We start from the raw sequence: 26,344 nt of genomic DNA on the forward strand, positions 1-26,344 counted from the left end.
CTTTGTCACATTGCTTCACCATCTTCAGATCCCCAGACACTTATCACCCAAAGATCCCTCTCTTGGTCCATGTACATCAGTCTTTCACCCCCCCCATCACATACAACTCTTTTGGATTATTGCATCCCAGATATAGGATTCTACACTTCTTGGCATTGAATCCCAGCTGCCAAATCTTTGACCACTCTTCCAGCTTTCTTAAGTTACTTTTCATTCTCTCTACTCCTTCAAATGTGTCCACTCTGTTGCAGATCTTAGAATCATCCGCAAATAGACATAATTTACCTGCTGTTGCTTTGGTAATGTCGCTCACAAAGGTATTGAACTGGTCCCAACACCGATCCTTGTGGCATCCTGCTTAACACGGCTCTCTCTTCAGGGTAGGTTCCATTTAACATTACAAGCTGTCTCCTATCAGTCAACCAATTTGTAACCCATGCCACTACTTTTAGCACTCATGTACAAGTTTCTCATTTTATATCAAGAACTTTGCTGAAATCCAAGTAGATCACATCGAGTGCTATTTCTCGATCCAATTCTCTAGTCACCCAATCAAAGAAAAAATCAATCAGATTTGTCTGATAGAACCTTTCCCTGGTGACTCCATGCTACCTCGGGTCCAGAAACCCACCAGATTGTAGATAGTTCTTTTTCCTTTCCTTCAGCAGCATCTCCATTAACTTTCCCACCACCAATGTGAGACTAACTGGCCTGTAGTTTCCAGCCTCCTCTCTGCTACCACTCTTGTGAAGCAGGACCACCAACGATCTTCTCCAATCCCACAGAACCACTCCCGTTTCCAGGGATCTATTGAATAGGTCCTTCAGCAGATCCACCAGCACATCGGAGCTCTCTCAGTATCCTGGGATGTAGCTCATCCGGCCCCATGGCCTTTTTCACTTTGCCTAGCTCTTCCTAAATATTCTATTCCGTAAGCTGAATTTCGTCTACCCCATTCCTATCTACGTTCTTGTCTATGAGCAAGGGTCCTTCTCCAGCGTCGTCTTTAGTGAACACCGAACTGAAGTATTTGTTTAATATTTCTGCCATGTCTTCATCTCTCTCCACACATTGTTCCTTGTCACCTTTCAATTTCACTATGACTACGGATATTCCTTCTTTATCTGATATATCTGAAAAATGTTTTGTCACCTCACTTTATTTATTTATTTTTAATTTTTATATACCGAAGTTCTTGTATGGACTACAAATCAATCCGGTTTACATAAAACGAAGAACTGCTCAACAGAGAGCGGAGCTTTACATGGAACCGAGGAACATATGGAACAGTATAACTGATTGACAATTTAACATAGTGCTAAATAAAGTAATAATAGTTTAACTGGAAATAAATAAAGCAATATAATATTTTATAAAGACAGTTTAACTGTTTAACGTATCAATAAATATAAATATAAGCAATGCCAAATATATATATAAAATATAGTAAATTTTTGAGCTCAACGGTAATTGTCCAGTAGCAGATTCTAAAATTAGTACTTGATGCAGTGTCCATAATTAGGGTAATTAGGATACTTAGGAATTGGGAAGTCTGTTCGTCACCGTAAAATTAATCGTCTGGGAAAGCTTGTTGGAAGAGAAAGCTTTCCCAGACGATTAATACTTTACCTATTTGGCAATCCTTCCGCTTGACCTTTTGCTTTCCTGATTTCTTTCTTCGTGTCCTTCAGTTTCACCAGGTATTCTTCCCTGTGTTCCTCTTTTTGAGATCATTTATACTTCTTGAATGCTGTTCTTTTTGCCTTTTTTTTTTTTTCCAACCACTTCCTTTGAGAACCAGATTGGTTTCTTTTTCCTCTTACTGTTTACTTTTCTAACATACAGATTTGTTGCTTTTGTAATAACTCCTTTCAGTTTGGCCTACTGTTGTTCTACCTCACTCATTTTCTCCCAGACTTCCAGTTCTTCCTTTAAGAACATTCTCATTTTGACAAAGTTTGTATTTGTGAAATTCAAAACTCGGGTCTGCGTGCATCTTATCTGTATCCTGTTTGCGATATCAAACCATAGTGTCTGATGGTCACTGGTACTCAGATGGGCACCTACTTGGACATTTGAGACATTATCTCCATTTGAGAGCACCAGGTCAAGTATCACATCCTCCCTCATGGGTTCCATTACCATTTGTTTTGAACAGAGTCCCTTGAAAATCATCCTCTATCTCTCTGCTTCTTGTAGGTTCCGCAGATGGGACGCTCCAATCCACATCTAGCAGATTAAGATCTCCAACTATTAACACTTCTCCTTCTTTCCCACCTTTTGGATGTCTTTAACCAGATCTCTGTCCAGTTCTTCTGCTTGAGTTTGGAGGCCTGTAGACTACACCAATGTAAATGGAAGAACCATCTTCTTTTTTTAGGGCAGCCCATAATGCTTCCTCCCTACGCCACATCCCTTGCATTTCAGTTACTTGGATATTGTTTCTGATCTAACGAGCTGCTGCTCCACCTTTTCTGTACTCTGTCCTTCCTAAACAAGTTATAGCAAGGAATGGCTGTATCCCAATCATGAGACTCAGTGAACCATGTCACTGTAACAGTAACAGTATCTAAATCTGCTTCCACCATTAGAGCCTGCAGGTCTGAGATTTTATTGCCCAAACTATGGGCATTTGTGTTCATAGCTTTCCAGCTTCTCTCCTTGGACATTTTTTTTGCCCTATTTAGCTGATTTTTGTTCATTTCTTCCCCCACTTCTTGGAGATGTTCGGGGTGATGTTTCAGTTTCCTTTTGCCACCCCTACCCTCTAGTGTAAATTCCTTATGGTATATGATTTGAATTTTTCACTTAGGAACTTTTTTCCTGCCACAGACAGATGTAAGCCATCTTTGACATAGAGCCTCTTACTGTTCCATATATGGCCCCTCAGTATATCCAAAACTTTCTTCCTTACACCAGGTTTTGAGCCATGCATTGAAATTTATATGGCTTGACCTATCCTTTCCCTTTCCATGAAGAGGTAATGCTTCTGAAAAGGCAAATCTCTTCACCATGCACCTAATCTGCTTGCCCTGAGTGTGGAAATCTCTGTGTGGCTTGCATGTTTCTAGCAAGGTCATTGGTTCCAAGCTAGATGATAAGGTCAATTTCAGAGACCTTACTCAATGCAATCAATGAAGAAAGTATCTGATTAGCATTTCTACCAGTCCTTAAAGAAGAAAATAAACTTCCAATATAGTGATGCACCATGCCTTTTATACATAGTTGTCTTAATATAATCTGAGGCATTGGAATCAAGACGTAGGGTGCCCTGAGGCAGCAGCGGGAGCTGCGAAACATGGTCATGTCTGTGTTGCTTGTTGGGATTACAGGAGTTTATATCGACCACATTTGAAAGAAGTACTTTTGGACCGTTGTGTTTTGAAGAAGAAAAGTTTGGAATTAACGATGTAAATAAATGACTTAAAGGTCTTGAATGGAAGGGATTTTTTTCCCATGATGGCAGCTTTGCGGCCGTGAGCACCAATAAAAGGTCTATGACATTTAGGGTGCGCTGTCTGAGGTTTTTCCCCCTCCAATCATCTTTCTTTGGTGCTTAGGCACACTGGGTTGATATACTTCCTGAATATTGAAAAATATAAGATAAAATGTATAAAAAATTAATTTAAATAGAAATATTGGTCAGGCCTGGGATTAATAGCATATAAATATGACAAAAAACAAAAGTATACATGAAAGCTTAAGACCATCAACAGAATATGCAGAATCCACATACACAGAAAAACAGTCAACCCAAACAGCAAGAAAATACACTGCAACCCAACAAAATCAATATACCTGAGTCCCAATGAGCAGCATACCAGCAACAGTTCCTCGCTCCTTTGCACATGATGAAAAACAACATTTAAAATACCCATGTTCCCCAGCATGAAACAAATATAAAGTCAAATGAATCATACCAGCAGTTCCCGATCTCACCTCCATGGACCGTGCCAGCTCCCATGGACCCATATCCCTACAACAGTGTCACTTATTAATCATAACGGAAACGCTCAAGTTGAGAAGCACCAGTCATCCAACTTTACACAGCCCACTGCCCTACAAACATACCAGTCCACAAATACAACCACCCCAGCAAATCCATCAAATCCCACAAGCAAATCTACCCTATAGATACAGAAAATCCCCCAAACCACAACCACACAGACTGCAAACATCTGCACCAGACCATAACTGAAAACGCAATCACCGCCAAGTAAAAATCACAAATGATAGTCCAACATCCAGCACTGCAAAAATAAAGATCATCAGTCCGATGAGGGCACCACCCCATTGGCAGTCCAGCATCATAAATCCATCTTAAGCCTGTTACTCTTCATGAAGCCAGCAAAAAAAGATAAATCTCACTGGATATCCATCACATGACCCAACATCTCTTGCAAAAATAGACTGAAGCAATTCAGGATCCTCAAAGTTCCTAGTCACATTGTTCAGTGTCACCCGCATTCATGCTGGGTATAGGAGGCTATATCAATTATTAAGAGGTTTTTAGTTGGCCATGCATCAGAAGAAGCTGCTTCCATTGAGAGATGGTCTTATTTAAATCTGGCAAAATAAGGATCTTCTTACCCTCATATTGTAAGGGGGATTTCAGACACACTGTTTGCAACATTTCCAAAGCCTATGGATATCAAAGGATCTTCAAAATTAAATGTCATGGGTACATCGTCATTTGAGACTGATTAGAAGGGAACCAATGCACCCATTCAGTCTCAAAGGGCTGAATGAAGGCCAGGCTCAGCAGTTGCAGTAAGAAGTTCTGAAGAAATCCAATTGCGTCAGTCTCCCCAGCCCATTCTGGGACCCTGTCCCAAGATGCGAATATTATTCCTCCTAGAGTGATTATTGAGGTCTTCCAGATTTTTCTCCAGCAACACAATTCTCTTCATTTGGCACTGCAAGGCCACAATGCATTTCATGTTTTGTACAATCTTCTCCTCTGCAACCACTGACTTTCCCTTCATTTCAAGTAAATCAGCCTTGAATATAACCATATCTGCTTTAAGTTCAGACATTGTATTAGTATTGTCTTTGATCAGGTCCTTGAGTTGTAAAAGCGCCGACATTATAGTTTACAAGGAACTATCAAATCTTTTCTGGATGCTATTTTGGATGGGGATGGAGGGTCCTGTTTCACTCTCTTCTCATGGTGGTGAAATTGTGAAAGAAGATCTACTTTAGTCGATTTTGTGTAGCCATCCTCCTGAAAACTTCACCCACCTAGAGAAGTCAGCTGGGGCTACCAAAAAATAAATATTTGCTTAATTCTGAAATGTGAACCAAGGGAAAAAACTCTTTAAATGGACTTTAAGAAAATAACTCGTACCTGGAGCTGGGCCTCTTTGATTCTCCTCAGCACAAAAGGTATCATCAGTCTCCATGGGCTCCTTTCCCTCCGTCTCAAAACTTTCCTCTGGAGTATCTGCAGTCTCATGGCTTCAATTCTCCATGGTCTCCATGCTTGGTTCCTTCTCCCAGAGAACCAACTCCTCCTTCTCCTTTGACCCTTGCTCTTCCAAGTATATAGCATCTGAGAAGCCAGATGTGCGCTGAAAGTCCTGCCTCTCTACTCTCAGGACGTCTGTTCCCAGGGCCCCTATGTTCTCCAAAACCCCTGATACCTCTTTCCCTATCTCTAAGGCAGTTGGGAAATGTTTTTTTCATTGTTCTAAATCCATGCTTTACCCTGGGAGTTAGATACCAGTTTTTATTTTAATTTTGACATCATTCTTTTTCTTCCATAATCTCCAAATCACAAATTTCTAAATGTGGTTCCCAGATGTGTGTTGTGCCCTCTCTGTCTCACCTCTTTTCTTTCTCTTTCCTCTTCTCTGGGCAAGATGGCTGCCTCCGCCTCTCCTCGCCGACCTCTCTGGCATCCCCGAACCGGCATGGGCGATTGCGTTCGCCATTCTTACACTGAGGTCACCTAGGGCACGAACGTGTCACCTCCCCTTTGAATACATCATGGTGAGAACCTCGGGGGCGTCCCCACCGCAAGGCATCACTACCTCCGGGTACTTAGCCTCCGATCTCCAATCCAGCTATCAGTTAGCAAGGATTCCGCTCCAGCTAATTTCGACTTCATTCAGAGGCGTTCCGCTCTGAGTTCTTGCTCCTACAACCCTCCGGGGTTACGTTGGCTACACTAGGGCGTTCCAGGTACCCGCTTCTCGGGGGCCTTATTCGCTCTTTCTTACCCTCCGGGGTTACGCTGTTCCAGCAAGGACGCTCAAGGCACCTGCTCCTCAGGGATCTTGCTTCGCTCCTGTCTACTCTCGAGGTTACCCAGTTTCATCAGGACCCTAGGTACCCGCTCCCTGGGGGCCTTGCTTCATGCCTGTCTACTTTCTGGGGAGACTTGCTTCTACAAAGGACATCTTGGCTCTGGGCCTTGCCTCATCCTCTACCTTCGCGCTGCAGAGGTCACCTCTCCTACTTCTACCAGCCTTCGTGAGTACTTTCACTCTTCAGTCTCTCTGCCTTGTCTCACCACAGAATAGATTCTCGGCGTACTCCACTCCATGAACCACTACCGGATCTACCATTGCTGACCACATCAACCGTGACTGGGTTCTCAGCCTACCCCGCTCTGCGGACCACTACCGGACCCCTCACTTCCCAGCTTCTGGTGAGACTTTCTCTGTATTTGATAGAACACAGTGCCTGGATTGAACTTTATCATCTGAGACCTACTCCATTGGCTGAGGAGCACTGCCTATTTCTGTATAATAAAGCTTCCATTCTCTCTGTGGTCGTTACTGTAGAGACAGCCTATTGCTGTATTTTCCCCATGGGGCTCCTCCCCATGGGAGGAGTCATCAATATAGCAACCAAGGATCCACAAACATGTCAAACCCACAAACCCATGTATTCAGATTTTAAAATGTTTTTTGTCAGAATATTACAATGCCAAGCATTGTAATATTCTGGGTGCTCATTAATGTAATTTGTAGTGGACTTTTTTCATATGTACACTTTTAAAACTTGTGCTTGAGATATGGGTTTTGTTGATGCAGTAGTTATTGTTTTCATTTGATAGTTCATTGATGGCATAGTTGACCTGTTCAAAAGCATGAATATTTGAACAGAACACATGCAAACATAGGTCCACTTTGTTTATATTTTATATTGTAATTTACAGTATAATACAAGCAAAATGTATGGTATACAACAAGACTTTCCAACCTCAGTCCTGGAAAGATGAAAACTAGTCTGATTTTTAGGGTAACTAGGCTATATAAGATAGCATTTTTCATAGGATATTTGCAATGACATCTGAATATTTATTGTGGTAATCCTGGGAAAAAAGTGCTTGTGGTGTTGAAGACTTGAGTTAAGAACCCCTGGTCTACAATATTCTCATGGTAGAGTGTTTCACTTGGAAGTGTAATGGTCTACAGTCCTTTCTAGTGAAGAATTCATCTTTTCTCCTCTCTTGCTTATTCTTTTGGGCTGATTCTAGGTTATCTTTTCCTTTTTTTCTTGAAAATGTATTGTTCTAGGTATCCATTTTACAATGGATGAGCAGCTTGTGGCTTTTAGGGGGTGCAGTCACTTCAGACATATATGTCCAGCAAATCTACAAATTTGGATTGAAGATTTAATGTTCCTGTGATGCAGCAGCAACATATCCCCTGAATGGGGATATCTTCTTGGGCAAAGCAATCTGTGGTACCTTTTCAAACGTACCAAGACCCAAGTTATAGAGCTACTTGTTTACCCATTGAAGCAAGTCTGGGTGGAATATAGTAAATGACAGTTTTTACAAGCACGCACCTAGCAGAAAAACTGGAAAAAAAAAGGCAGACATTGATCAAGAAATTCAAGCACATCCAAGAGACCTGTTCTGTTAAATCTTTTGAGTTGATGGGCTCATCTTGATTTCCTATGCTCCAAAGAGTAATACTATTGCTATCCTCCATGCACTATGTCCTGTCAGTGGGAGGGAAGTACAGGAAACCAGGTATTCTAGACTATAAAAGTGGAGGAGATAACCTGGACTTTTTAATCTACATGACTTCAGGTGGCCAATGACACAGTCTTTCAATCTGCTGGATGTTGCTGGCATTGCCAGCTTTAGTACTTGGTTCAGTTACAATCCCAGGTAGAAAAACTGGTGGTCTCTAATAAAATGGCAACTGTTCCTCATTGAAGTTGGAGGATAACTAATTGATGAACAGAAAGAATGATTGATGGGCATCATCTAAAATACTCCATAAAATCAGCAATGCTCTAAATGATCTATACATTTACAAAATCCACCATAGCTGCGAGTGGTTCAAGCCAAAGTAGAAGTTGAGCTCTTAGCCTAAAGGCATTTGACTGGAAAACCAGGGAAAGATGTGAAGATAGCTAAAGATTTGCCTATGTAGATCACATCACAACAATGTGTCTCAAGTGAAAGTTTGGAAACACTGGCTTGTCCACCAAGATGGTAGTAGGGAGTTGCTGGCTTCTCTTCCAGATTGTGGTGGTTGATCTCTGCTGGAAAAATTGCTACTTTGTTAGTGTTTAAAAAGACCTCGTAAATTGTCTAAAATTTTTTATCATTTTTCATAAAGATTATTGCAGGAAAGGAAATATCCATTTTCATGAGTAAAACAGTTTTACCTGTGAAAATGAGCTCTTTGAATATTGGCCTCCCTGTATGTCAGTAAAAGTGCCCTTGTTCAACAATGTACATAATTTTTTCCATATTCTGAAGAGGTGTTCTTGGGGGCAGGGATAAAATGGACTGTGCAAGAATATTACACAGTTTTTTATATTCAAAACTACATGTATTTCTAATGGAGAAATTGTCCACGGAGAAATCAGTTGCAAATCTCTGAGAATAATTTTTCCAGGGGCAATGATTATTGATTATTGGAGCAAAGCCTGAGGATAAAAAGTACATTCAGAGTTTCCAGCAATGAGAGTAATTTCATTATTGCCCCCATAATATATTGTTAAAGATGACCTAAAGATTCTGTTAAGGTTTAATAAACCGTTTGTACTCTATTAATACTATGGTCACTAATTTCTGATTGTGCATGTGGATATATGGGATAAAATTACCCCACAATGACAGGAAAATGTTACTTTCCATAAAACTAATTAGGGTTTAGTTAGATACAAAAAAAAATTGTAAGCTTCCATTTGGAGGCTTTAGAGAATAGAAGCAGATTATTTTCTTTTCATTATGAAATATAATTCTCTGTAATGTTTATTGAAGTAATAAGAAAATTGCTTTACTTTTTTTATGACCCATAGCATCTGTTGGGCCTTTTGAAAGATAAATCTAATAATGTTTAGTAAACTTCACTACCTAGACATTTGGAAAAGTTAAACAGCTTTCTTTTGATTGGTCTTGTCAATCAATATATATATATTTATTTATTTATTGCAAGATTTCTAGTCCTTCATCTTACCAGCACCTGTTCACAGCAGATTACAAGCAGAATAATAATTAAAATATAAATTAAAAATACCTCAAACAAGTCAATTATGTATCCTATACTCTTCCACTTCTGCTTTTGTTGACTTGAAGATAAAAATATTACATTAAGGGCATGTTATACTAAGTTTGTTCGCCCTTAGATGCAGAATGGGTAAAACTAGTAAATCAGGCCCTAAGATGAAGGGGCCTTGACATTTTTTTTTCTTTGTTATATAGTTTATAGTATTTGCTTTTAACTGGATGATATTTGTTTTTTCCTCTCTTCATTCTGTATTAAATTTTCTTGGTCTATAAAAATGCAGAAAAAAACACAGATTTTACAAAATCTATTATCTGCCTTAAGCACATTAAGCCAAATGTGCTAAGCATTTTTCCCATATACAAAATGGGAAAAACCCTTTAGTGAACTGGCCCATTGTTTGCATATTTTTGATAGTTATAGGCATTCTGCTAGTTCCATAAAACACACATTCTTTTGTGACCTACAGCCATACTTTTTCTGTAACTGCCTCTACTCCTATTGTTTTTGATTCTTACTTTGCTGCCCACTTGAGTTATTAATTTTGGGGTAAGGCATTCCTTTACTTAATGTACTATACTTAAATCAATTATGTCAATTTTTTGTATCACCCTGTCTGTATTTACTTTGCCCAGTATTGTAGATAACAGACCATTAGCTAAACATGTGGTACATGCATCCTAAATTTAAATGTAATTTTATTTATCTGCAGGTTGCATTACATCAAGGGTTTTTTTTTTCATTTTAGTTTTTTGCTGCTGTTGCCTATTACACTCACTACAGACCCATATCTAAAAGACCCATAGCCATTAGTAAAGGAAAATGTCTTCCATTCATTATATAATTTTGATCCATTGTTTATATCATTCTACTATAACACAAAGCCAATACAAATTGAATTATGGAATAGTCTGGTTGTAACTGATATTATTTCTAAATTGCACAGCATTATGAAATATGGTATCTTGGACAAATTTCTATGCCTACTGCAAACATCTGTCTCAATCCTTATGTATACTTTACCATTCATTTGTGCTGCTAGAAAGATTGTTTACTATAAGCACACATAAAATGAATAAGTGGAAGGACAGAGTACTTAGGGCAAAATGCAGTTAGTAAGAGTCCCTTTCCTTTTTGCATCCTCTCTCATAGCTTGCCATTGGAAAGATCTCATGTTGGCTATATAAAGAATGGACAGTTTGGATCAGGAGGTGATATTACCTCATAGAAGGCCTTAGTATGACCACACCTGGAATGTGGCCTACAGTTTTGATTACCACTTTGCTGAAACAATATTGATGTATTAAAAGGATTGGACCATATATCATATTTTGAGTGAGTAGAAAGATGATAAAAAAATATTCACTTTGGAAAGACTGTGACTCAGGGAGTTAGATGATAACTTGCATTTAAAAGGACAATAAGTCATTTAGCCCATGGAGTGCTGAGTGTACACAAAGGTTAAAACAAGAAGCTAGCAAAGTGTGCTAGGTCTTTGCAATAATCTAAAGATATAGATTTACCTGGGGTGTCTTAAATTGTGTTCATCAAGATTAGGTTGGACAAGCAAGATGATAGTCCTAGCACATGGGTGACATCAGATGAAGCATAGCATGAACTTTTACTTCAAAGTTTCTAGAACTTTGAACATGCCCTGCTTGGTATATTTACCATGTTATTACCTCATATCCACACTGGTGCTCCTTCATTCTTATCTTTTCCTTGGAGGCCACAGGTTGCGGATCTTCTCTTTACTGCCTTTGCTGGATCATCAGGTATCTTGTGAAGCAGGACTCATTCATCGTGGGACCTCACAGTCTCATTTTTCTTTCCATTTAGCCTCCAAAGTAGATTTATTGGTCATTTCTTAAGTTTCCTCCTTTTTTCGGCATCTGTGTAGTGTTCCAGCATCGATGCAGCAAGGCGGTATCAGTCACATTTCTGTGTCATTTTGTCATTTGATTTTGCAATGCTGGGTTTTCATTCTGTTCTCTAAATAAGTAAGAGTGCCAACAGCTTCCAAAGATGCCTCCTATGCAACAGAGTTATGTCTATGATGGATCCTCTTGATAGATGTATCATCTGCCTGGGAGCTGGTAATGACATTTGGTGAAGAGAGCATTGAACTTTCTTGGCATCATGCACCAGGAAGGCCAAAGGAGGGGATAGACAGTCATCTATCTTCTCCCACACAAAGAAGGCAAAATGGTCCAGCCTCTTCAGTTTCAGCATCAGGTTATGGTGAAGAAGCATCAACATCAATCTCGGTCAATGCATAATAACAGGAGCAGTGACATTCTGGTAGCAGCTGTGAAACCCCAGAAGTGTGCCAGCTGGTTAGATATGTGCCTCCAAGAGAGGGTTGGGAGACACTGCTATAGTGGTTGAATCTGCTTTCAAGAAGGCCAAAAGGTCTAGGACCCATTCATCTGTACTCCTGTGGAAGGAGTCTGACATCTTGGACTCTCTTGGGAAGAAAGCATTTTAGGGAACTAGGTTCAATGCCTGCATAGCATCCTATCAGCTCTTTATAGGCCAGTATTTGCAGGGCAGTCTAAAGAGAAGATAAGGAAAACAGAGCATCTCCCTCGAGCAGCGTGAAGACTTCAGTCACTGGTGGACAAAAGGATCAACCTTTAATGTATTTGTGATGGCATTCAGGGTCTCTGCAGTGGGGATTGGCTCCTGCAGACTCGCCTGGCTGTGAACTTTAGACTTCCCACCAGATGTCCAGAAAAGACTCACTGACATGCCTTACAGTAGAATCTACTCAATGATAAGATCTAATAAAAAAAAAACTGTATCTCATATAAAAGATTACTATACAGTGCTGCTGACCATTTTCTCCGCTGCTCCAGACCCACTCTCCTCAGCTAGGACATTCCCTAGTACAGAGTCAAGGAGACATTTCTATCAGTCTTGGAGAAGCTTCCCCTCTGTCCCATCAGCAGCAGGATCGTCATGTTCATCCTAGACAGCAGAGAGCCCCAAACCATAATAAGGAAAGGATATAGACTACATCTACTCGATATCCCTCCCAATTGTCCACCAGAACCCACATTGAGGATATCTTAACATCCAGGAACTGCTGAAAACTGATCTCTCCTTCCTTTTAGACATCAATGAACCCATTCTACCAGGAGAAAGAGGGTGGGGATTCTAATCCAAGTATTTCCCAATCCCAAAGAAAACAGGTAGACTTTATCCCATCTTAGTAAAAAAAAAAGGCCTTTAAAAGTTCCTAGAGAGGGAAACTTCAAGATAGTTTCCCTGGGTAATTCTCTTTCTAGAAAAAGGGGACTGACTATGCTTTCTTGATCTGAAGGATGCTTGTACCTACATAAAGATATATTCAGGTCACAGGAAGTATCTAATGGGCCTGATTTTCAAAAGCATTTACTCGAGTAAAAACCAGGTTTACTGGAGTAAATTCACTTTACTTGAGTAAGTGGGTTTTTGAAAATTGCTACAATATATGCCATTGACTTGTCTATAGGATTTACTCACATAAGTGCACTTTTCTTGAGTAAATGGCTTTTGAAAATTGCTACAATAGTAGCTACATTTACGCATGTAACTCCTTTTGAAAATTACCCCCTATATTTGTAGTAGGGAACACCACCTTCAGTATCATGTGCTGCCCTTCAGCCTAGCATCAGCCCTACATGTCGTCGCACAATGGTGGCAGTTCATCTGTGCAAGCTAGCAGTGAACATTTTCCCCTACCTGGATGATTGGTTGATCAAGGGCACATCTCAGGAAGGTGCCACAGAATTAACTTGCAAAACAGTCCTAGTGTTGGAGTCACTAGAGTTCGTTATCAGCTACTTAAAGTCCTACCTGAGCCTGCCATCCCAGTTGGAATTTATAAGAGCACTGCTAGACATAACTCTGAGAACATTCCTCCCACAGCTGAAGATTATCACATTGATATCCATGGTGCAGAGGATTAAATTGAGTCAGGTATTTGCATGGGATCTATTGAGGTTGTTGGACCTAATGGCATTGACAGTACATGTTACTCTTTTGGCACATCTCCATATGAGAAGAACCCAATGGAACCAAGCCAGCAAGCGCCTTGAGATAGCATCCAGATGACACAGCCTTTGAAGGGCTCTCTGTCCTGGTGGCTGAGCCACTCCATTCTGGCCAGGGGTATATTCCTCCAGTTCAAATAGCCCTAACTACAGATTCATCCAGCCTGGAATGGGGGGAGGGGGGAGGCATCTATAGGGCCACTACACCTAAGGCCTTTGATCGGTTCAGGAAAAGCTTTGTCTTAAATTTCTTAGAACTGAGGGCAGTTTGGTATACTCTGAAGACTTTCAGTGATCATTTGGTCAACAAAGTGATTCTGGTCCAGACAGACAATCAGGTGACTATTTTACATTGGCAAGCAAGGGGAAATTGGATCGTATCTCCTGTGTCCAGATATGGGACTGGGCTGTCTCTCAAGGAATGGATCTTAGGGGCCACATATCTGGTAGGTGAGGGAATGTCTTAGCAGATACTGAGTAGGGTTCTGGAACTCCAGTAATGGTCTCTGGACTGGGGATGGCAAACAAGGTATTTCATGAGAGAGCACACTCATGGTAGGCCTGTTTGCATCCCCTAAGAGCAAAAACGTCCTACTGTTCTGTTCCAGGAGCAGGACTCAAGGCAAATTAGCCTCAGGTGCCTGTGCTTTAAATTGGGCAGGGCCTGCTGTATACATATCCTCCAGTTCCTCTTGTTGCGAAGAACTTATTGACACTTGGAAGAGACCAGGGATCATCATAGTACCCTTTTGGCCAAAACAGATTTGGTTCCCTCTCCTGCAGGAGATGTTAACCAGGGATCCAGTCAGGCTGGGGAATTTTCCAACCTTTCTCAATCAAGATCAGGCTTTTACAATATCCCAACATCTGATTCCTGGCCCTCACAGCCCAGATACTGAGAATAGTTCTACAATCTCTGAATCTTTCTGCGGTTAGGTCTTGGTGTTCTGACTTACAGGAAGGACTCCATGAGGAAGTCCAATGAACTGAAATGGAGGAAGTTTGCCTTTTGGTTTAAGAAAAAGGCCCTAGATCCTTTCTTGTATTCCACATAAAAATTGCTTGATTACCTTCTACGTTTTTCAGAATTGGGTCTTAACAGCAACTCCAGAGTTTTCCTTGGTCATGGTAGATGCTACTTCTTGATATAGCCTTTTATCCAATTCATGCAGAGCTTGCTTCATTTTGAAGCCTTCCATCAGATTTCCCACTGTGTCGTAGGACTTCAGTGTGGTTTTGAGCCTCTAAACTGTGAGCTGAAGTATCTGACCTGGAAGGTTTTGTTTTTTGTGATGGTCCCTTCGACCTGCAGAGTCGGTGATCTCCAGGCCCTAGTGACTTATTAAACCTTATACCAAGTTTTTCACAGTAGGATGATTTTGCACAAGCATCCTAAGTTCCTGCCTAAGGTAGTCTTGGACTTCTATCTTAATCAGTCAGTCATCTTTCCTGCATTCTTTCCTAAGCCACATGTTCATAAAGGTGAATAAGTGCCACACCTTAGCCTTCTATCTAAAGCAGACTGAAGCCCATAACAAGGCAACCTGGCTTTTTTGTTTCTTTTGACACCACCAAACACACACTATTGAATTAGTGAGCAGACTGTACATCCTCCTGTTTTGCCCAGGAAGCCCTAAATCTGATAGACCATGCCAAGGCTCATAGTGTCAGAGCCATGACAGTGTCAGTAGCCCACCTCAGGTCGGTCTCTATGGAGGAGATCTCCAAAGCTGTGACATGGAATTCTTTCCAGACATTACTTTCACATTACTTTTTGGACAGGGACTCCCTACCTGATGAATTTGGCTAGTCTCTCCTGAGGAATCTCTGAGATATAAAATCCAACTCCATCCCTCCTAGAACCCATTGTTTATGTTCCAGACTTCCCCTGTAAAAAGAAAAAAAAATTCTGCAAATACCAAAATGGCCTGTTGACAAAAAAAAACACACACTTTTCCCATTGGCATTGTTTAAAATTTTTCTTGCTCCCCCCCCCCCCCCCCCCCCCTTTGTTGGGGCAGTCTGAGGCTAGGAGTTTCCCATGTGTGAGGACTGGCATCCTGCTTATTTTAAGAGAGAGCAGAGTTGCGTATCTGTAATGGGTATTCTTTGAGAACAGCAATCAGTTCTCATGAAACTTGCCCTACTCTCCTGTAGTTGGCTTCTCCATAATTAAGCTAAATTATAGTCTGGTGGGCCTCAATATACACACATGGCATGCTCAAAGATCTAGAAACTTTGAATTAAAAGTTCTATGCTGGGCTCTATCTGATGCCACCCTTGTCTGAGGACTGACATGCTGCTATCCTCAAAAAGCACTTGTTAACAGGTAAGCAATTCTGCATTATTACAAATGTTTATTATAAAAATGTATAACTAAGCCATCTGCATTTTCTTTCCTTTTATTTTATTTCAAAAATGTGAAAAAAATGCTCCAAAGAAACATTTACAGAAATGTCTGCTAACAATAGAACTTGTGCTCAGTTGGGTAACATTTGATCTAGAAATTTATCCTTCTGAAAAAAAAATGGCATGTGATAGATCAGAATAGACTTTTCTTGAAAATATTACTATTTTGTAAAAAAAAGTATATTTAATAATAGCATGTCTGATATAAAGTACTATATGATTTTGGTCCTATGTACTTGGAACTGTATATCCTCTTACATCTAATTTCTTTGTGTCAATTGTCATAGTGATATGGATAGCCAGCAAAGTTCTGTTTCTGTTAAGTTCTGTTTAAGATATTTCCACAGTAAGATTTTACTGAAGTCTGGCAACATTTCAAGTACAATTTTCTCTAAATTGTTTAAAGTCTTTCTTTTATTGCATAAGTCTTACATGAGGGATAGCATCAATACATTTTACACATTAGTTTTGTGCTAACTGAAGTGGAATTAACTTGTTTCTATACCTACATGATTTGCTTTTTAACAGTGATTGTGTAAGTATTACTATGCAATTGTTTGTTTTTCTCTTCCACAGTGTTTGAGCAACACACCACCACTAACTGAGTACTTTCTCAATGACAAATACCAGGATGAGCTAAACTTAGATAATCCCTTAGGAATGCGGGGTGAAATAGCTAAATCTTATGCAGAGCATATCAAACAAATGTGGTCAGGAAAATACAGCTACGTGACACCAAGAGTTTTTAAGGTTAGTATTGTCTGAAAGAGCTTAATTTTACCTCATAACCTCTATCTAACTTACCTAATATAAGCATGGGAAATATAAAAAAATTATTGGCTTACTAACTCTTCTTTGTTTTTGGAAACTAAGCAGTAGTAGATGTTAAAAACAGGTGATTTTATAGTGCAGGAAATTAGAATGGGGTTTGATATTTTTGAGCAATACAATTTTTTATAAAATGCAGTAAAACCATATAACGTAAATAATGGGATTTTGAATCATTTTTGTAGTTTTAATTCAAACTAAGGCCTGGATTTACTAACACCGCCTGGCTCTCTGAATCCCGCGGTATGGGAGGGGGGGGGGGGGCGGTCCTGCGATAGCTAGCAGCGATCACACCTCTGTGGTGTGATCACTGCTGGCGTCACGCCGAATAACTACACCATAAAAGGTGTAGTTATTCGGCGTCCGCCCCGGTGCCGCCCTGACTCCTCCTCTTCCTGTCTTGACGCCGCCCACATATAGTGATCGCACGCGAAAAGGAACTTTTCGTGTGCGATCGCTTTAGTAAATGACCCCCTAAGTGTCTTTGTAGGTTCAGATATCTATTTATTGGATCAACAAAAAAGATGTTGTACCATGAGCTTCTGAGATCACATAGTTCCCTTCTTCATATCTTCAGTTGTATTGGGATTCCAAACCTACCAGAATATATTTAGAATAACAGCAAAAGGGTTAAATAATGATTGCAAGGAATGCCTGTAGAAATAACAAGTACCTCCAGAAACTGATTAAAGGATTTATTTATTTATTTATTTGTTGTAATTTTTATACCGGTGTTTGGAATGAATAGTCACATTGGTTTACAGCAATTACATTAAACATAAAATCATAATAAATACAGATAAAATAAGATTTAGACATAAAACTCAGTATATTAACTTTATTAATTCTATTACAATCTTATAATAATAATAGACTAAAATAAAAATCACAAAAGACATAAGAATTCGGTTTGTTATAGGATAGATCAGTTGTTTGTAAAAGGCCAGATTTTAATATCTACACCTGATTTTATAACATGCGTGCGCATGTTATAAAATCCGGGGTCGGCACGCACAAGGGGGTGTACACTTGTGCGTGCCAAGCCCTAGGGGAGCCTTGATGGCTTTCCTTGTTCCCTCCGCCCCAACCCTACCTAAACCCCCCCCCCCCCCGACCTTTATTTTAGAAGTTGCGCCTGCCTCTGGGCAGGCATAGCCGGCACATGATCCCCCGACCTAGCGGCCCTACGAAGGCCTCTGCCCATGCCCCCGCCCCGGACTGGCCCACACCCCACCCCTTTTTTCAAGCCCCGGGACATACGCGCGTCCCGGGGCTTGCATGCGTCGCCGGGTCTGTGCAAAATAGGCTCGGCGCGCATATCCCCCCTGAGCGCGTAAGGCTTTAAAATCTGCCCCAAAGTGCATAGAGTGGAAGAAGCCAAAATCCTTGAAGGCCTGTTTAAAAAGACATGTTTTGAGCATTTTCTTTTAACTATATCAGGTTAGTTTCTAGCCTTAGTTCTGTCGGGAATTTCATCCATATCTTGGGCCCTTCGAGTGATAAAGCTGTATCTCTGACGGAGGTCAGTCTGGCTGAGGACAAAGATGGTTATAGATAATAGCCCTTTATTAGCTGATCTTAAATGTCGCTGTGGTGTATGAAGCTGTATAGATGCATTCAACCTGTTCTCCATGGATCGCTTTATGCAGAATGCATAAGGTTTTGTATTGGACCTGTTGTTCAATGGGTAACCAATGTAAATCCATTAGTATTGGGGTAATATGATCTTGTTTGTGTGAACTGGTTAGAATCCTTGCTGCAGAATTTTGCAAAATTTGTAGAGGTCGAAAGGTGGAGTAAGGTAAACCAAGAAACAGTGCATTACAATAATCGGTGGATGTAAAAATTAGGGCTTGTAATACAGTTCTAAAATCTTTGAGGTTTAATAATGGTTTTAACCTTCTTAACATTAATAGTTTGTAATAGCCCTCTTTAGTTTTGATTGCAATATGTTTTTTGACATTAAATTCTGGGTCTAAATGAACGCCAAGATCTCTTATTTTGTACCAAGGTTAATTTGAATGTTTTCATATTGAAAATGATAGTTGTTATCATTTGATTTTTTTCTTTCCAACAGAATAATTTGTTTTATCAATATTTATACATAGTTTCATTTGTGTTAACAGTTGTTTTATAACATTAAGATACATGACTGTAATTTGAAATGTTTTTTCCAGAGTGTAACCGGAATGATGATCTGAATGTTGTCAGCGTAAAGATAATAAGTTAGGCCTGAGCCTGAAAGAAGATGGCAAAGGGGGATCGTATATATATTGAACAGTGTCGCAGATAGGGCGGAGCCTTGTGGGACTCCAGTTTTTGGGTTAATAATGTCGGATGACGAATTATTGATGTTGACTTGATAAGTTCTGTTGCTTAAAAATGATGTTAACCATTGTAGTGTCGTGCCGCTTAGCCCAATTTCTGTCAGTCTATGGATGAGGGTGTTGTGATTGACAGTATCAAATGCTGCTGAGAGGTCAAGCAGCAATAGTAAGTATTTTTGACCAGTTTCAAATCCTCTCAATACAGTGTCTTGTAATGAGAGAAGTAGCGTTTCTGTGCTAACATTTTTTCTGAAACCATACTGTGCTGGGTATAGTATATCGTTTTGTTCTAAATGCTCATTTAGTTGTTAGACAACTTTTTCAGTTAGTTTTGCGATAAAAGGTAGATTAGAAATTGGTCTGTAGTTACTCAGTAAATTGTCTGAATTTTTCTTTTTTAATATTGGTTTGATTATTGCCTGTTTTAGAGATACAGGCCCATAGTACCTTCATTTAGAGACATGTTAATGACAATAGTAATTGTTGGTGCAATTACTTGAGCAATTTGTTTCAGCGTTAGTACTGGTATAGCATCAGGTGGGTGTTGGGCAGGATTTAGGTTATGAATAAGTTTTGCCACTTCACCAACTGACGTTTCTTTAAAATCTGACCAAGTTGGATTTTCTTTTATGTTCATTATAATTTCTTGCATCCATTTATTTCCGTATTTATCTGAGTAGGTTCGGAGGTTAATTTGTTTACTAGATTGAATAGTGTTTTTGGATTTCCTGAGAAATTTTTAATCTTGTTACTGTAGTAATCTTTTTTTGGTTTTATTTATCAGATTTTTATAGAAGGCAAGATGAATGCGGTAATTGGTTAATGTTATATTGCACTTGTTTTTACTCCATGCTCTTTCTTTTCTTCTTAGTTTTTGTTTTGCTTCTTTAATATTGGTATTGTACCAGGGGTTTGATTTTTTTATTACCTTTAATGTATTTAGTTTTAATTGGATTTATGTCATTTGCTATTTTAGATGTGATTGTAAACCAAGAGTGAGTTGCATTTATCATGTTGGAGATGTCCATGTCTGGAAGTTGAATTTCTAAATTTAATTTAAGTTCTTCTATATTAAATGGTGGGCGAAAATCAAAGGAGATTTTTTCAGTACTAATATTAGCTTTTTTTTTTTAATTAAATGTAATGTTGGCATCTATCAGAAAGTAATCTGACCATGGTACTGGAGAGTAATTGATAGAAGATTCCCTTACTATATTTGAGTTAACAAAAATTAAATCTGAGTGACCGGCTTTATGTGATGCCTTTGTGGTAAAAAGTTCGTAATTCAAAGCTGTTAACGCATCTAATAGAGTTTGACAGGTAGATGACCAGGGTTTAACATCTATGTGTAGGTTAAAATCTCCTAATATTATAGAAGGTTTACTTGGGCCTAAATTACTAGCAAAGAACTCTAAAATTGGTGAGATATTGTGATCTAGTATTCCTGGCAAACAATATACTAAACAGATTTGTAGATCAGCCGAATCAAACATTGCTACTTCATTGTGTTGCGAGAGTTGGATGGGCAAGAGTTTCATTTTCATTGTTTTTTAAATAATTAACATGAGCCCTCCTCCCATGCGGAGTGCTCTTGGAAAAGAGAAAATGTTATAATCTTCATTGGCAATTTGATTTACGATGATATTATCACTATTTTTTAACCAAGTCTCGGTAATAGCTATAAAATCAGGTTTCCAGACAACTAAAAGATCTGATATTAGCATAGATTTTTTGGTCAACGATTGTGCATTGGTTAGCAAAAATGAAATGAAAAAGCAATTTGTCAATAAGTCTTTTATCGGAATTTGTGTAATAGTTCTGTGCATAGGTTTTCTTGATTTGTTTTCATATACATTTACCTTTGATTTTTTACAAGTTTCTGGATCGTAGGCTCCTCGGCACATAATTATTGGAATTGGAAAAACATTGTTGAAAAACATCTTGATAGATGAACTTGTATTGTTAATACTCCATTCTGCACGAAGGGGCGCACAAAGGGGCAGGCCCCTTGGTCAGAGGGCAGGCTTTCGAAATTGAGGGGGGAACAGCGTTTCCACATGTCCCAGGGCGCTTGGGGTCCTGATGGTGCGGCAGACAGCAGGTGAAGCCTCAGGTGTTTCAGAGGCAGGTTAAAGCAGGAAGGATCTGAAAGCGTCCAGTGCAGCGCTTACAAGCCCCCCTGATGCCCTCAGATGACGTCAGAGGGCGGGCTTTCGCGATCGAGGGGGGAACAGCGTTTCCAGATGTCCTGGGGTGCTTGGGGTCCTGGTGTTGTGGCAGACAGAGCAGACAGCAGGTGAAGCCTCAGGTGTTTCAGAGGCAGGTTGAAGCAGGATTTAATTAGTTGAGTAATGAATATGTTTCATAACTATATAATGCAAGCCAAATATTAACAAGAATAGCTTTGGACTATGACAATAATTCTTTGTTAGGAAAATAAAATAAGTGTTTTATATGATTTGCCTAAATATTCTTTAATGAAGGGGTAGCAAAATTCAATTTTTACCCAGGTTTGTAAATTACGAAGACCATAGCATAGTTAATGTCTTTAGGTAATGATACTTTGATGAATTATTTTAAGGAGTAAGGTGCCATGTATCATGGTATGACAAAAGCCTTAGATTTTCTTGATGGGCCTACTTGGTCCACTCTGAATCATTAATTTCTATGCATCTATAATTGTTCATATTTTATTGATAAGTTTACTAAAAGAAATCACATCAGTTGTAAGGGTTAGGCCGGCCATTATAGTTGGTGATTCAGTTATTAGAAATGTAGATAGCAGGGTGGCTGGTGGACGTGAGGACCGCCTGGTAACTTGCCTGCCTGGTACGAAGGTGGCAGACCTCACGCGCCACCTAGATAGGATTATAGACAGTGCTGGGGAAGAGCCGGCTGTCGTGGTACATGTGGCACCAACGACATAGGAAAATGTGGAAGAGAGGTTCTGGAAGCCAAATTTAGGTTTTTAAGTAGGAAGCTGAAATCCAGAACCTCCAGGGTGGCATTCTCTGAAATGCTTCCTGTTCCACGTGCAGGTCCCCAGAGGCAGGCAGAGCTCCAGAGATTCAATGCGTGGATGAGACGGTACAGGAAGAGGGATTCAGCTTTGTAAGGAACTGGGGAAACGTTTGGGGAAAGGGGAGACTTTTCCAAAAGGATGGGCTCCACCTTAACCAGAGTGGAACCAAGCTGCTGGCACTAACTTTCAAAAAGGAGATAGAGCAGCTTTTAAACTAGAACAAGGGGGAAAGCCGACAGTCACTCAGCAGTGAATGGTTCGGAGAAATGTATCCTTGAAGGATACTAATGAAACAGGAGAGTTAGGGCATCCCAACAGAGAGGTTCCATTAAAAGCAAACATAGTCCATATGCCTATATGTAAAAAAAATCACTGAAGCTAATGATTTCCGAATTATCCCAAACAACTGAAAAGCAGGTTGTTAAAACAAACAAAAAACACACTTTGAAATGTCTGTATGCCAATGCCAGAAGTCTAAGAAGTAAGATGGGAGAGTTAGAGTGTATAGCAGCAAATGATGAGATTGACATAATTGGCATCAAAGAGACTTGGAGGAAGGAGGCTAACCAATGGGACAGTGCTATATCAGGGTAAAAATTATGTACACTTTATGCCGGGAGGGTATAGAGTCCAACAAGATAAAGATCTTACAAGAGACTAAATGCTCAGTAGAATCTATATGGGTAGAAATCCCATGTGTGTTGGGTAAGAGTATAGTGATAGGAGTATACTACCGTCCACCTGGACAAAATGGTCAGACAGATGATGAAATGCTAAGAGAAATCAGGGAAGCAAACCAATTTGGCAGTGTAATAATAATGGGAGATTTCAATTACCACTAGAAAGACGTCATGTAATTGTAATTTTTCTTAATGTGCTATTGTTTATGGAGCCATCATAACACCTGCGGGCATACCAGCATATTTTTGCTTAAGGTTTTGCCACTTCAGGTCGTATTTAATCATTGGCCCAAGTCCTTTATTCTTCGTGTTTTTTTGTTTTTTTAATTTTTGTAAAATTCTGTATCGGGGTGAATACCTTCCTTGGGATAACTCAAGGTATCAAGGGAATTTAAAGTCCAGTCCGCGCGTTTCGCATCGCTGCTTAAGGGACTGAAACAAATACACTCCGCTTCTATATTTAACGGATGTAGTTGCCCCGTTACTCAGTTATTTGCTTTTACTTTCCAACCTTGCCGCCGTTTCCTCTTACCGGTGTCTGAGCCTCAGACGCCGGTAATTGGAAGAATTGGAAGAAGTGTCAAGTTAAGTGTAAAACATTGATAAGACAGGCGAAGAGAGAATTTGAAATGAAGTTGGCCATAGAGGCAAAAACTCATAATAAAAACTTTTTAAAATATATCCAAAGCAAGAAACCCGTGAGGGAGTCGGTTGGACCATTAGATGACCGAGGGGTTAAAGGAGCTCTTAGGGAAGATAAGGCCATTGCAGAAAGACTAAATTAATTCTTTGCTTCCATGTTTACTAATGAGGATGTTGGGAAGATACCAGTTCCGGAGATGGTTTTCAGGGGTGATGAGTCAGACGAACTGAACGAAATCACTGTGAACCTGGAAGATGTAGTAGGCCAGATTGACAAACTAGAGTAGCAAATCACCTGGACCGGATGGTATGCATGCTAGGGTACTGAAGAAACTCAAAAATGAAATTTCTGATCTGTTAGTTAAAATTTGTAACCTATCATTAAAATCATCCATTGTACCTGAAGACTTGAGGGTAAGCAGTGTAACCCCAATATTTAAAAAAAGATCCGGGGTAATCCGGATAACTATAGACCAGTGAGCCTGACTTCAGTGCTGGGAAAAATAGTGGAAACTATTCTCAAGATCAGTCGTAGAGCATATAGAAAGACATGATTTAATGGAACACAGTCAACATGGATTTATCCAAGGGGAAGTCTTGCCTAACATCTTCATTTTTTTGAAGGGGTTAATAAACATGTGGATAAAGGTGAACTGGTAGATGTAGTGTATTTGGATTTTCAGAAGGCTTTTGATGAAGTCCCTCATGAGAGGCTTCTACGAAAACTAAAAAGTCATGGGATAGGAGGCGATGTCCTTTCGTGGATTACAAACTGGTTAAAAGACAGGAAACAGAGTAGGATTAAATGGTCAATTATCTCAGTGGAAAAGGGTAAACAGTGGCATGCCTCAGGGATCTGTACTTGGACCAGTGCTTATATATATATATATATATATATATATATATATATATATATATATATTTTGCCAGGTTTGGCCTCTGTTGGAAACAGGATGCTCGGCTTGATGGACCCTTGGTCTTGACCCAGCATGGCAACTTCTTATGTTCTTATGTAAGAGCTCTAGAACCTGCTTCTGCCCTCAGTTCTAGAATCATTCATACATGCACTCAGTTCTATGAAAATGTCATGCATGTACTCAGTTCTATGAAAATGTGTCATGCATGTTGATTGTGGATATACTGACGACCCACCTGACTGGGTAACCTAGGCCAAATTTGAAAACCGCTATATTAGACAATACAGTTACTAACTTCAGTACTCATCAACCTCCCACAGAATATCACCCTGCATTCAGGTGGGAAACTAAGCTATTTTAATAGATAACATTATAGCATATGTTGAATAAAAGAAAAACAAGCAGTTAAATAGCTAGATTTGATCGTCAAAATCAGAAGTTAAAACACAATATTAATTGTTTCCTACCACAGTATAGATATAGTTTAATAAGAGAACTGCAATCCCTGCAGACTAACATAAGAAAATCTGTTACATATACTAGACAAAGATATTACTAGCATAGTAATAAGATTGAAGTATTTTTGGCAAAAGCAACAAAACTTGATTATTCATAAGGTATTTTGTGATAAACCTCCAGGAATTTATTCTGTGTTCCTTGAGCATTTAACTATATTGCATTTAATTGTGGAGTATTTTCTTCTGAAATAGTCTGTTTTCTATCACAGTCAACTGGCACTTTCCACTTTCTCCCTAGGTAAAGAAATATATTGGTTACACCTATTTCTATAGTAGCAATAGTCTACGCTATCTCAATTTATTTTTAAATGGAGGATAAGTATATATGTGAAAATCTATGAGCCTGCGGGTGAGCCTGCCAGACTCTAATTCACCCCGTCTCTGCTCAGTAGTCCTTGAAACATTCCATGGTCCAGGAATCCAAAACACTTTTGCCAACACCATCTACTCAGTCATTTATTCATCTCCAGATGTGAGCTTCCCAGCATGGACCTTTATCTGACTGGGAGGAAAGAGCTGGAGATTTAAGGGGAAGATATTCACATAATTGCTATGAAAAAGGAGCTGTTATTGATAGGGAACTTCAATCCACCAGATATTGATTGGGATATCCAAGTTTCAGTGCCTTCTAGAATCAGAAAGATTCTGGATTCTCTGCAGGGAAAACTCTTCTGAGAATTGGTAACAGAACCGAAACAGAAGGGGGGCAATACTGGACCTTGTGCTTACCAATGGGGATAGTGTTTCTGTTGTGGTAGAGCAGGGGTCTCTAAGCACCGTGGGCTAAATCAAGATTGCAGAGCTCATTCAACCAGTCCACCATGCTTTCTTTTCACCTAGCCAAGACATTGGCAAGAATGTCAGGCCCTGCCAGCAATAGAAGAGCCCTGACAGTGGGAGGATCCCCAGATTGTGCCACAGAAAAGAGGCTGCTGCAGGGAAGAACAAGCCCTGCTGAGCTGAGGAGGCTGCTGGCAGGAAGGGCCGGCCTTGCCATCATAAGAAGAGCCCTAGATCCACACCAAGATGAAGAGGCCAAGTGGTCAGGTTCACCAGTGTAATAAGAGCCCCAGACCTGCACAGAGGAAAAGATGTCAGGTTTGGCCAGTATGAAGAGCAGTAGATGAGTGAGGGAAGGGAGGAAATAAGGATGGGAGAAGAAAGGGAGAGGACGGGACAGAGTGAGAGAAGGAAGGGCAAAGATGGAGTGAATAAGGGGGGTGAGAAAATAAGGTCAATAGGGTGAAGGGGAGAGAATAGATTGAGAGTAAGGGGAAAGTGGGAGTGGAGGGGATTTTGGAATAGAGGGAAAGAAAAGGGAGTGAATGAGAAGGGGGAGAGGATGTGGAAAGGGAGGAAAAGGAAGGGAAGGAATGAGGGTTGAGAAAATGAGGGAAGAGTGCGGAAAGTGAGAGGAAGGAAGAGAGAGAAGGGAACAAATGAAAGAGGGAAAGAAGACAGATGTAGATGAAAGAAAAGCCAGGG

The 26,344-nt window shown here is 39.9% G+C and overlaps 1 protein-coding gene across 8 annotated transcripts in view; it reads left to right on the forward strand.

Moving 5' to 3' along the window:
* The window catches only part of USP15 (ubiquitin specific peptidase 15), a 401,393-nt gene that overhangs the window by 206,672 nt on the left and 168,377 nt on the right, over positions 1-26,344 (forward strand). For 6 of the 8 annotated variants that reach the window (XR_003858618.1, XM_029615760.1, XM_029615761.1 and 3 more), the window contains one exon: positions 16,502-16,675. Coding sequence is in view for 6 of the 8 variants with exons in the window: in XM_029615760.1 (XP_029471620.1) it covers positions 16,502-16,675 (174 nt within the window). In the remaining 2 variants the exon portion in view is untranslated. Of the gene's footprint in view, positions 1-10,631; positions 10,815-16,501; positions 16,676-26,344 lie in introns of those variants that run through there. The other 2 variants (XR_003858619.1, XM_029615765.1) reach the window with 2 other exon arrangements.

Source organism: Rhinatrema bivittatum, chromosome 9, assembly GCF_901001135.1.
Source record: "Rhinatrema bivittatum chromosome 9, aRhiBiv1.1, whole genome shotgun sequence".
In the NCBI taxonomy this organism is placed as follows: Eukaryota; Metazoa; Chordata; class Amphibia; order Gymnophiona; family Rhinatrematidae; genus Rhinatrema; species Rhinatrema bivittatum.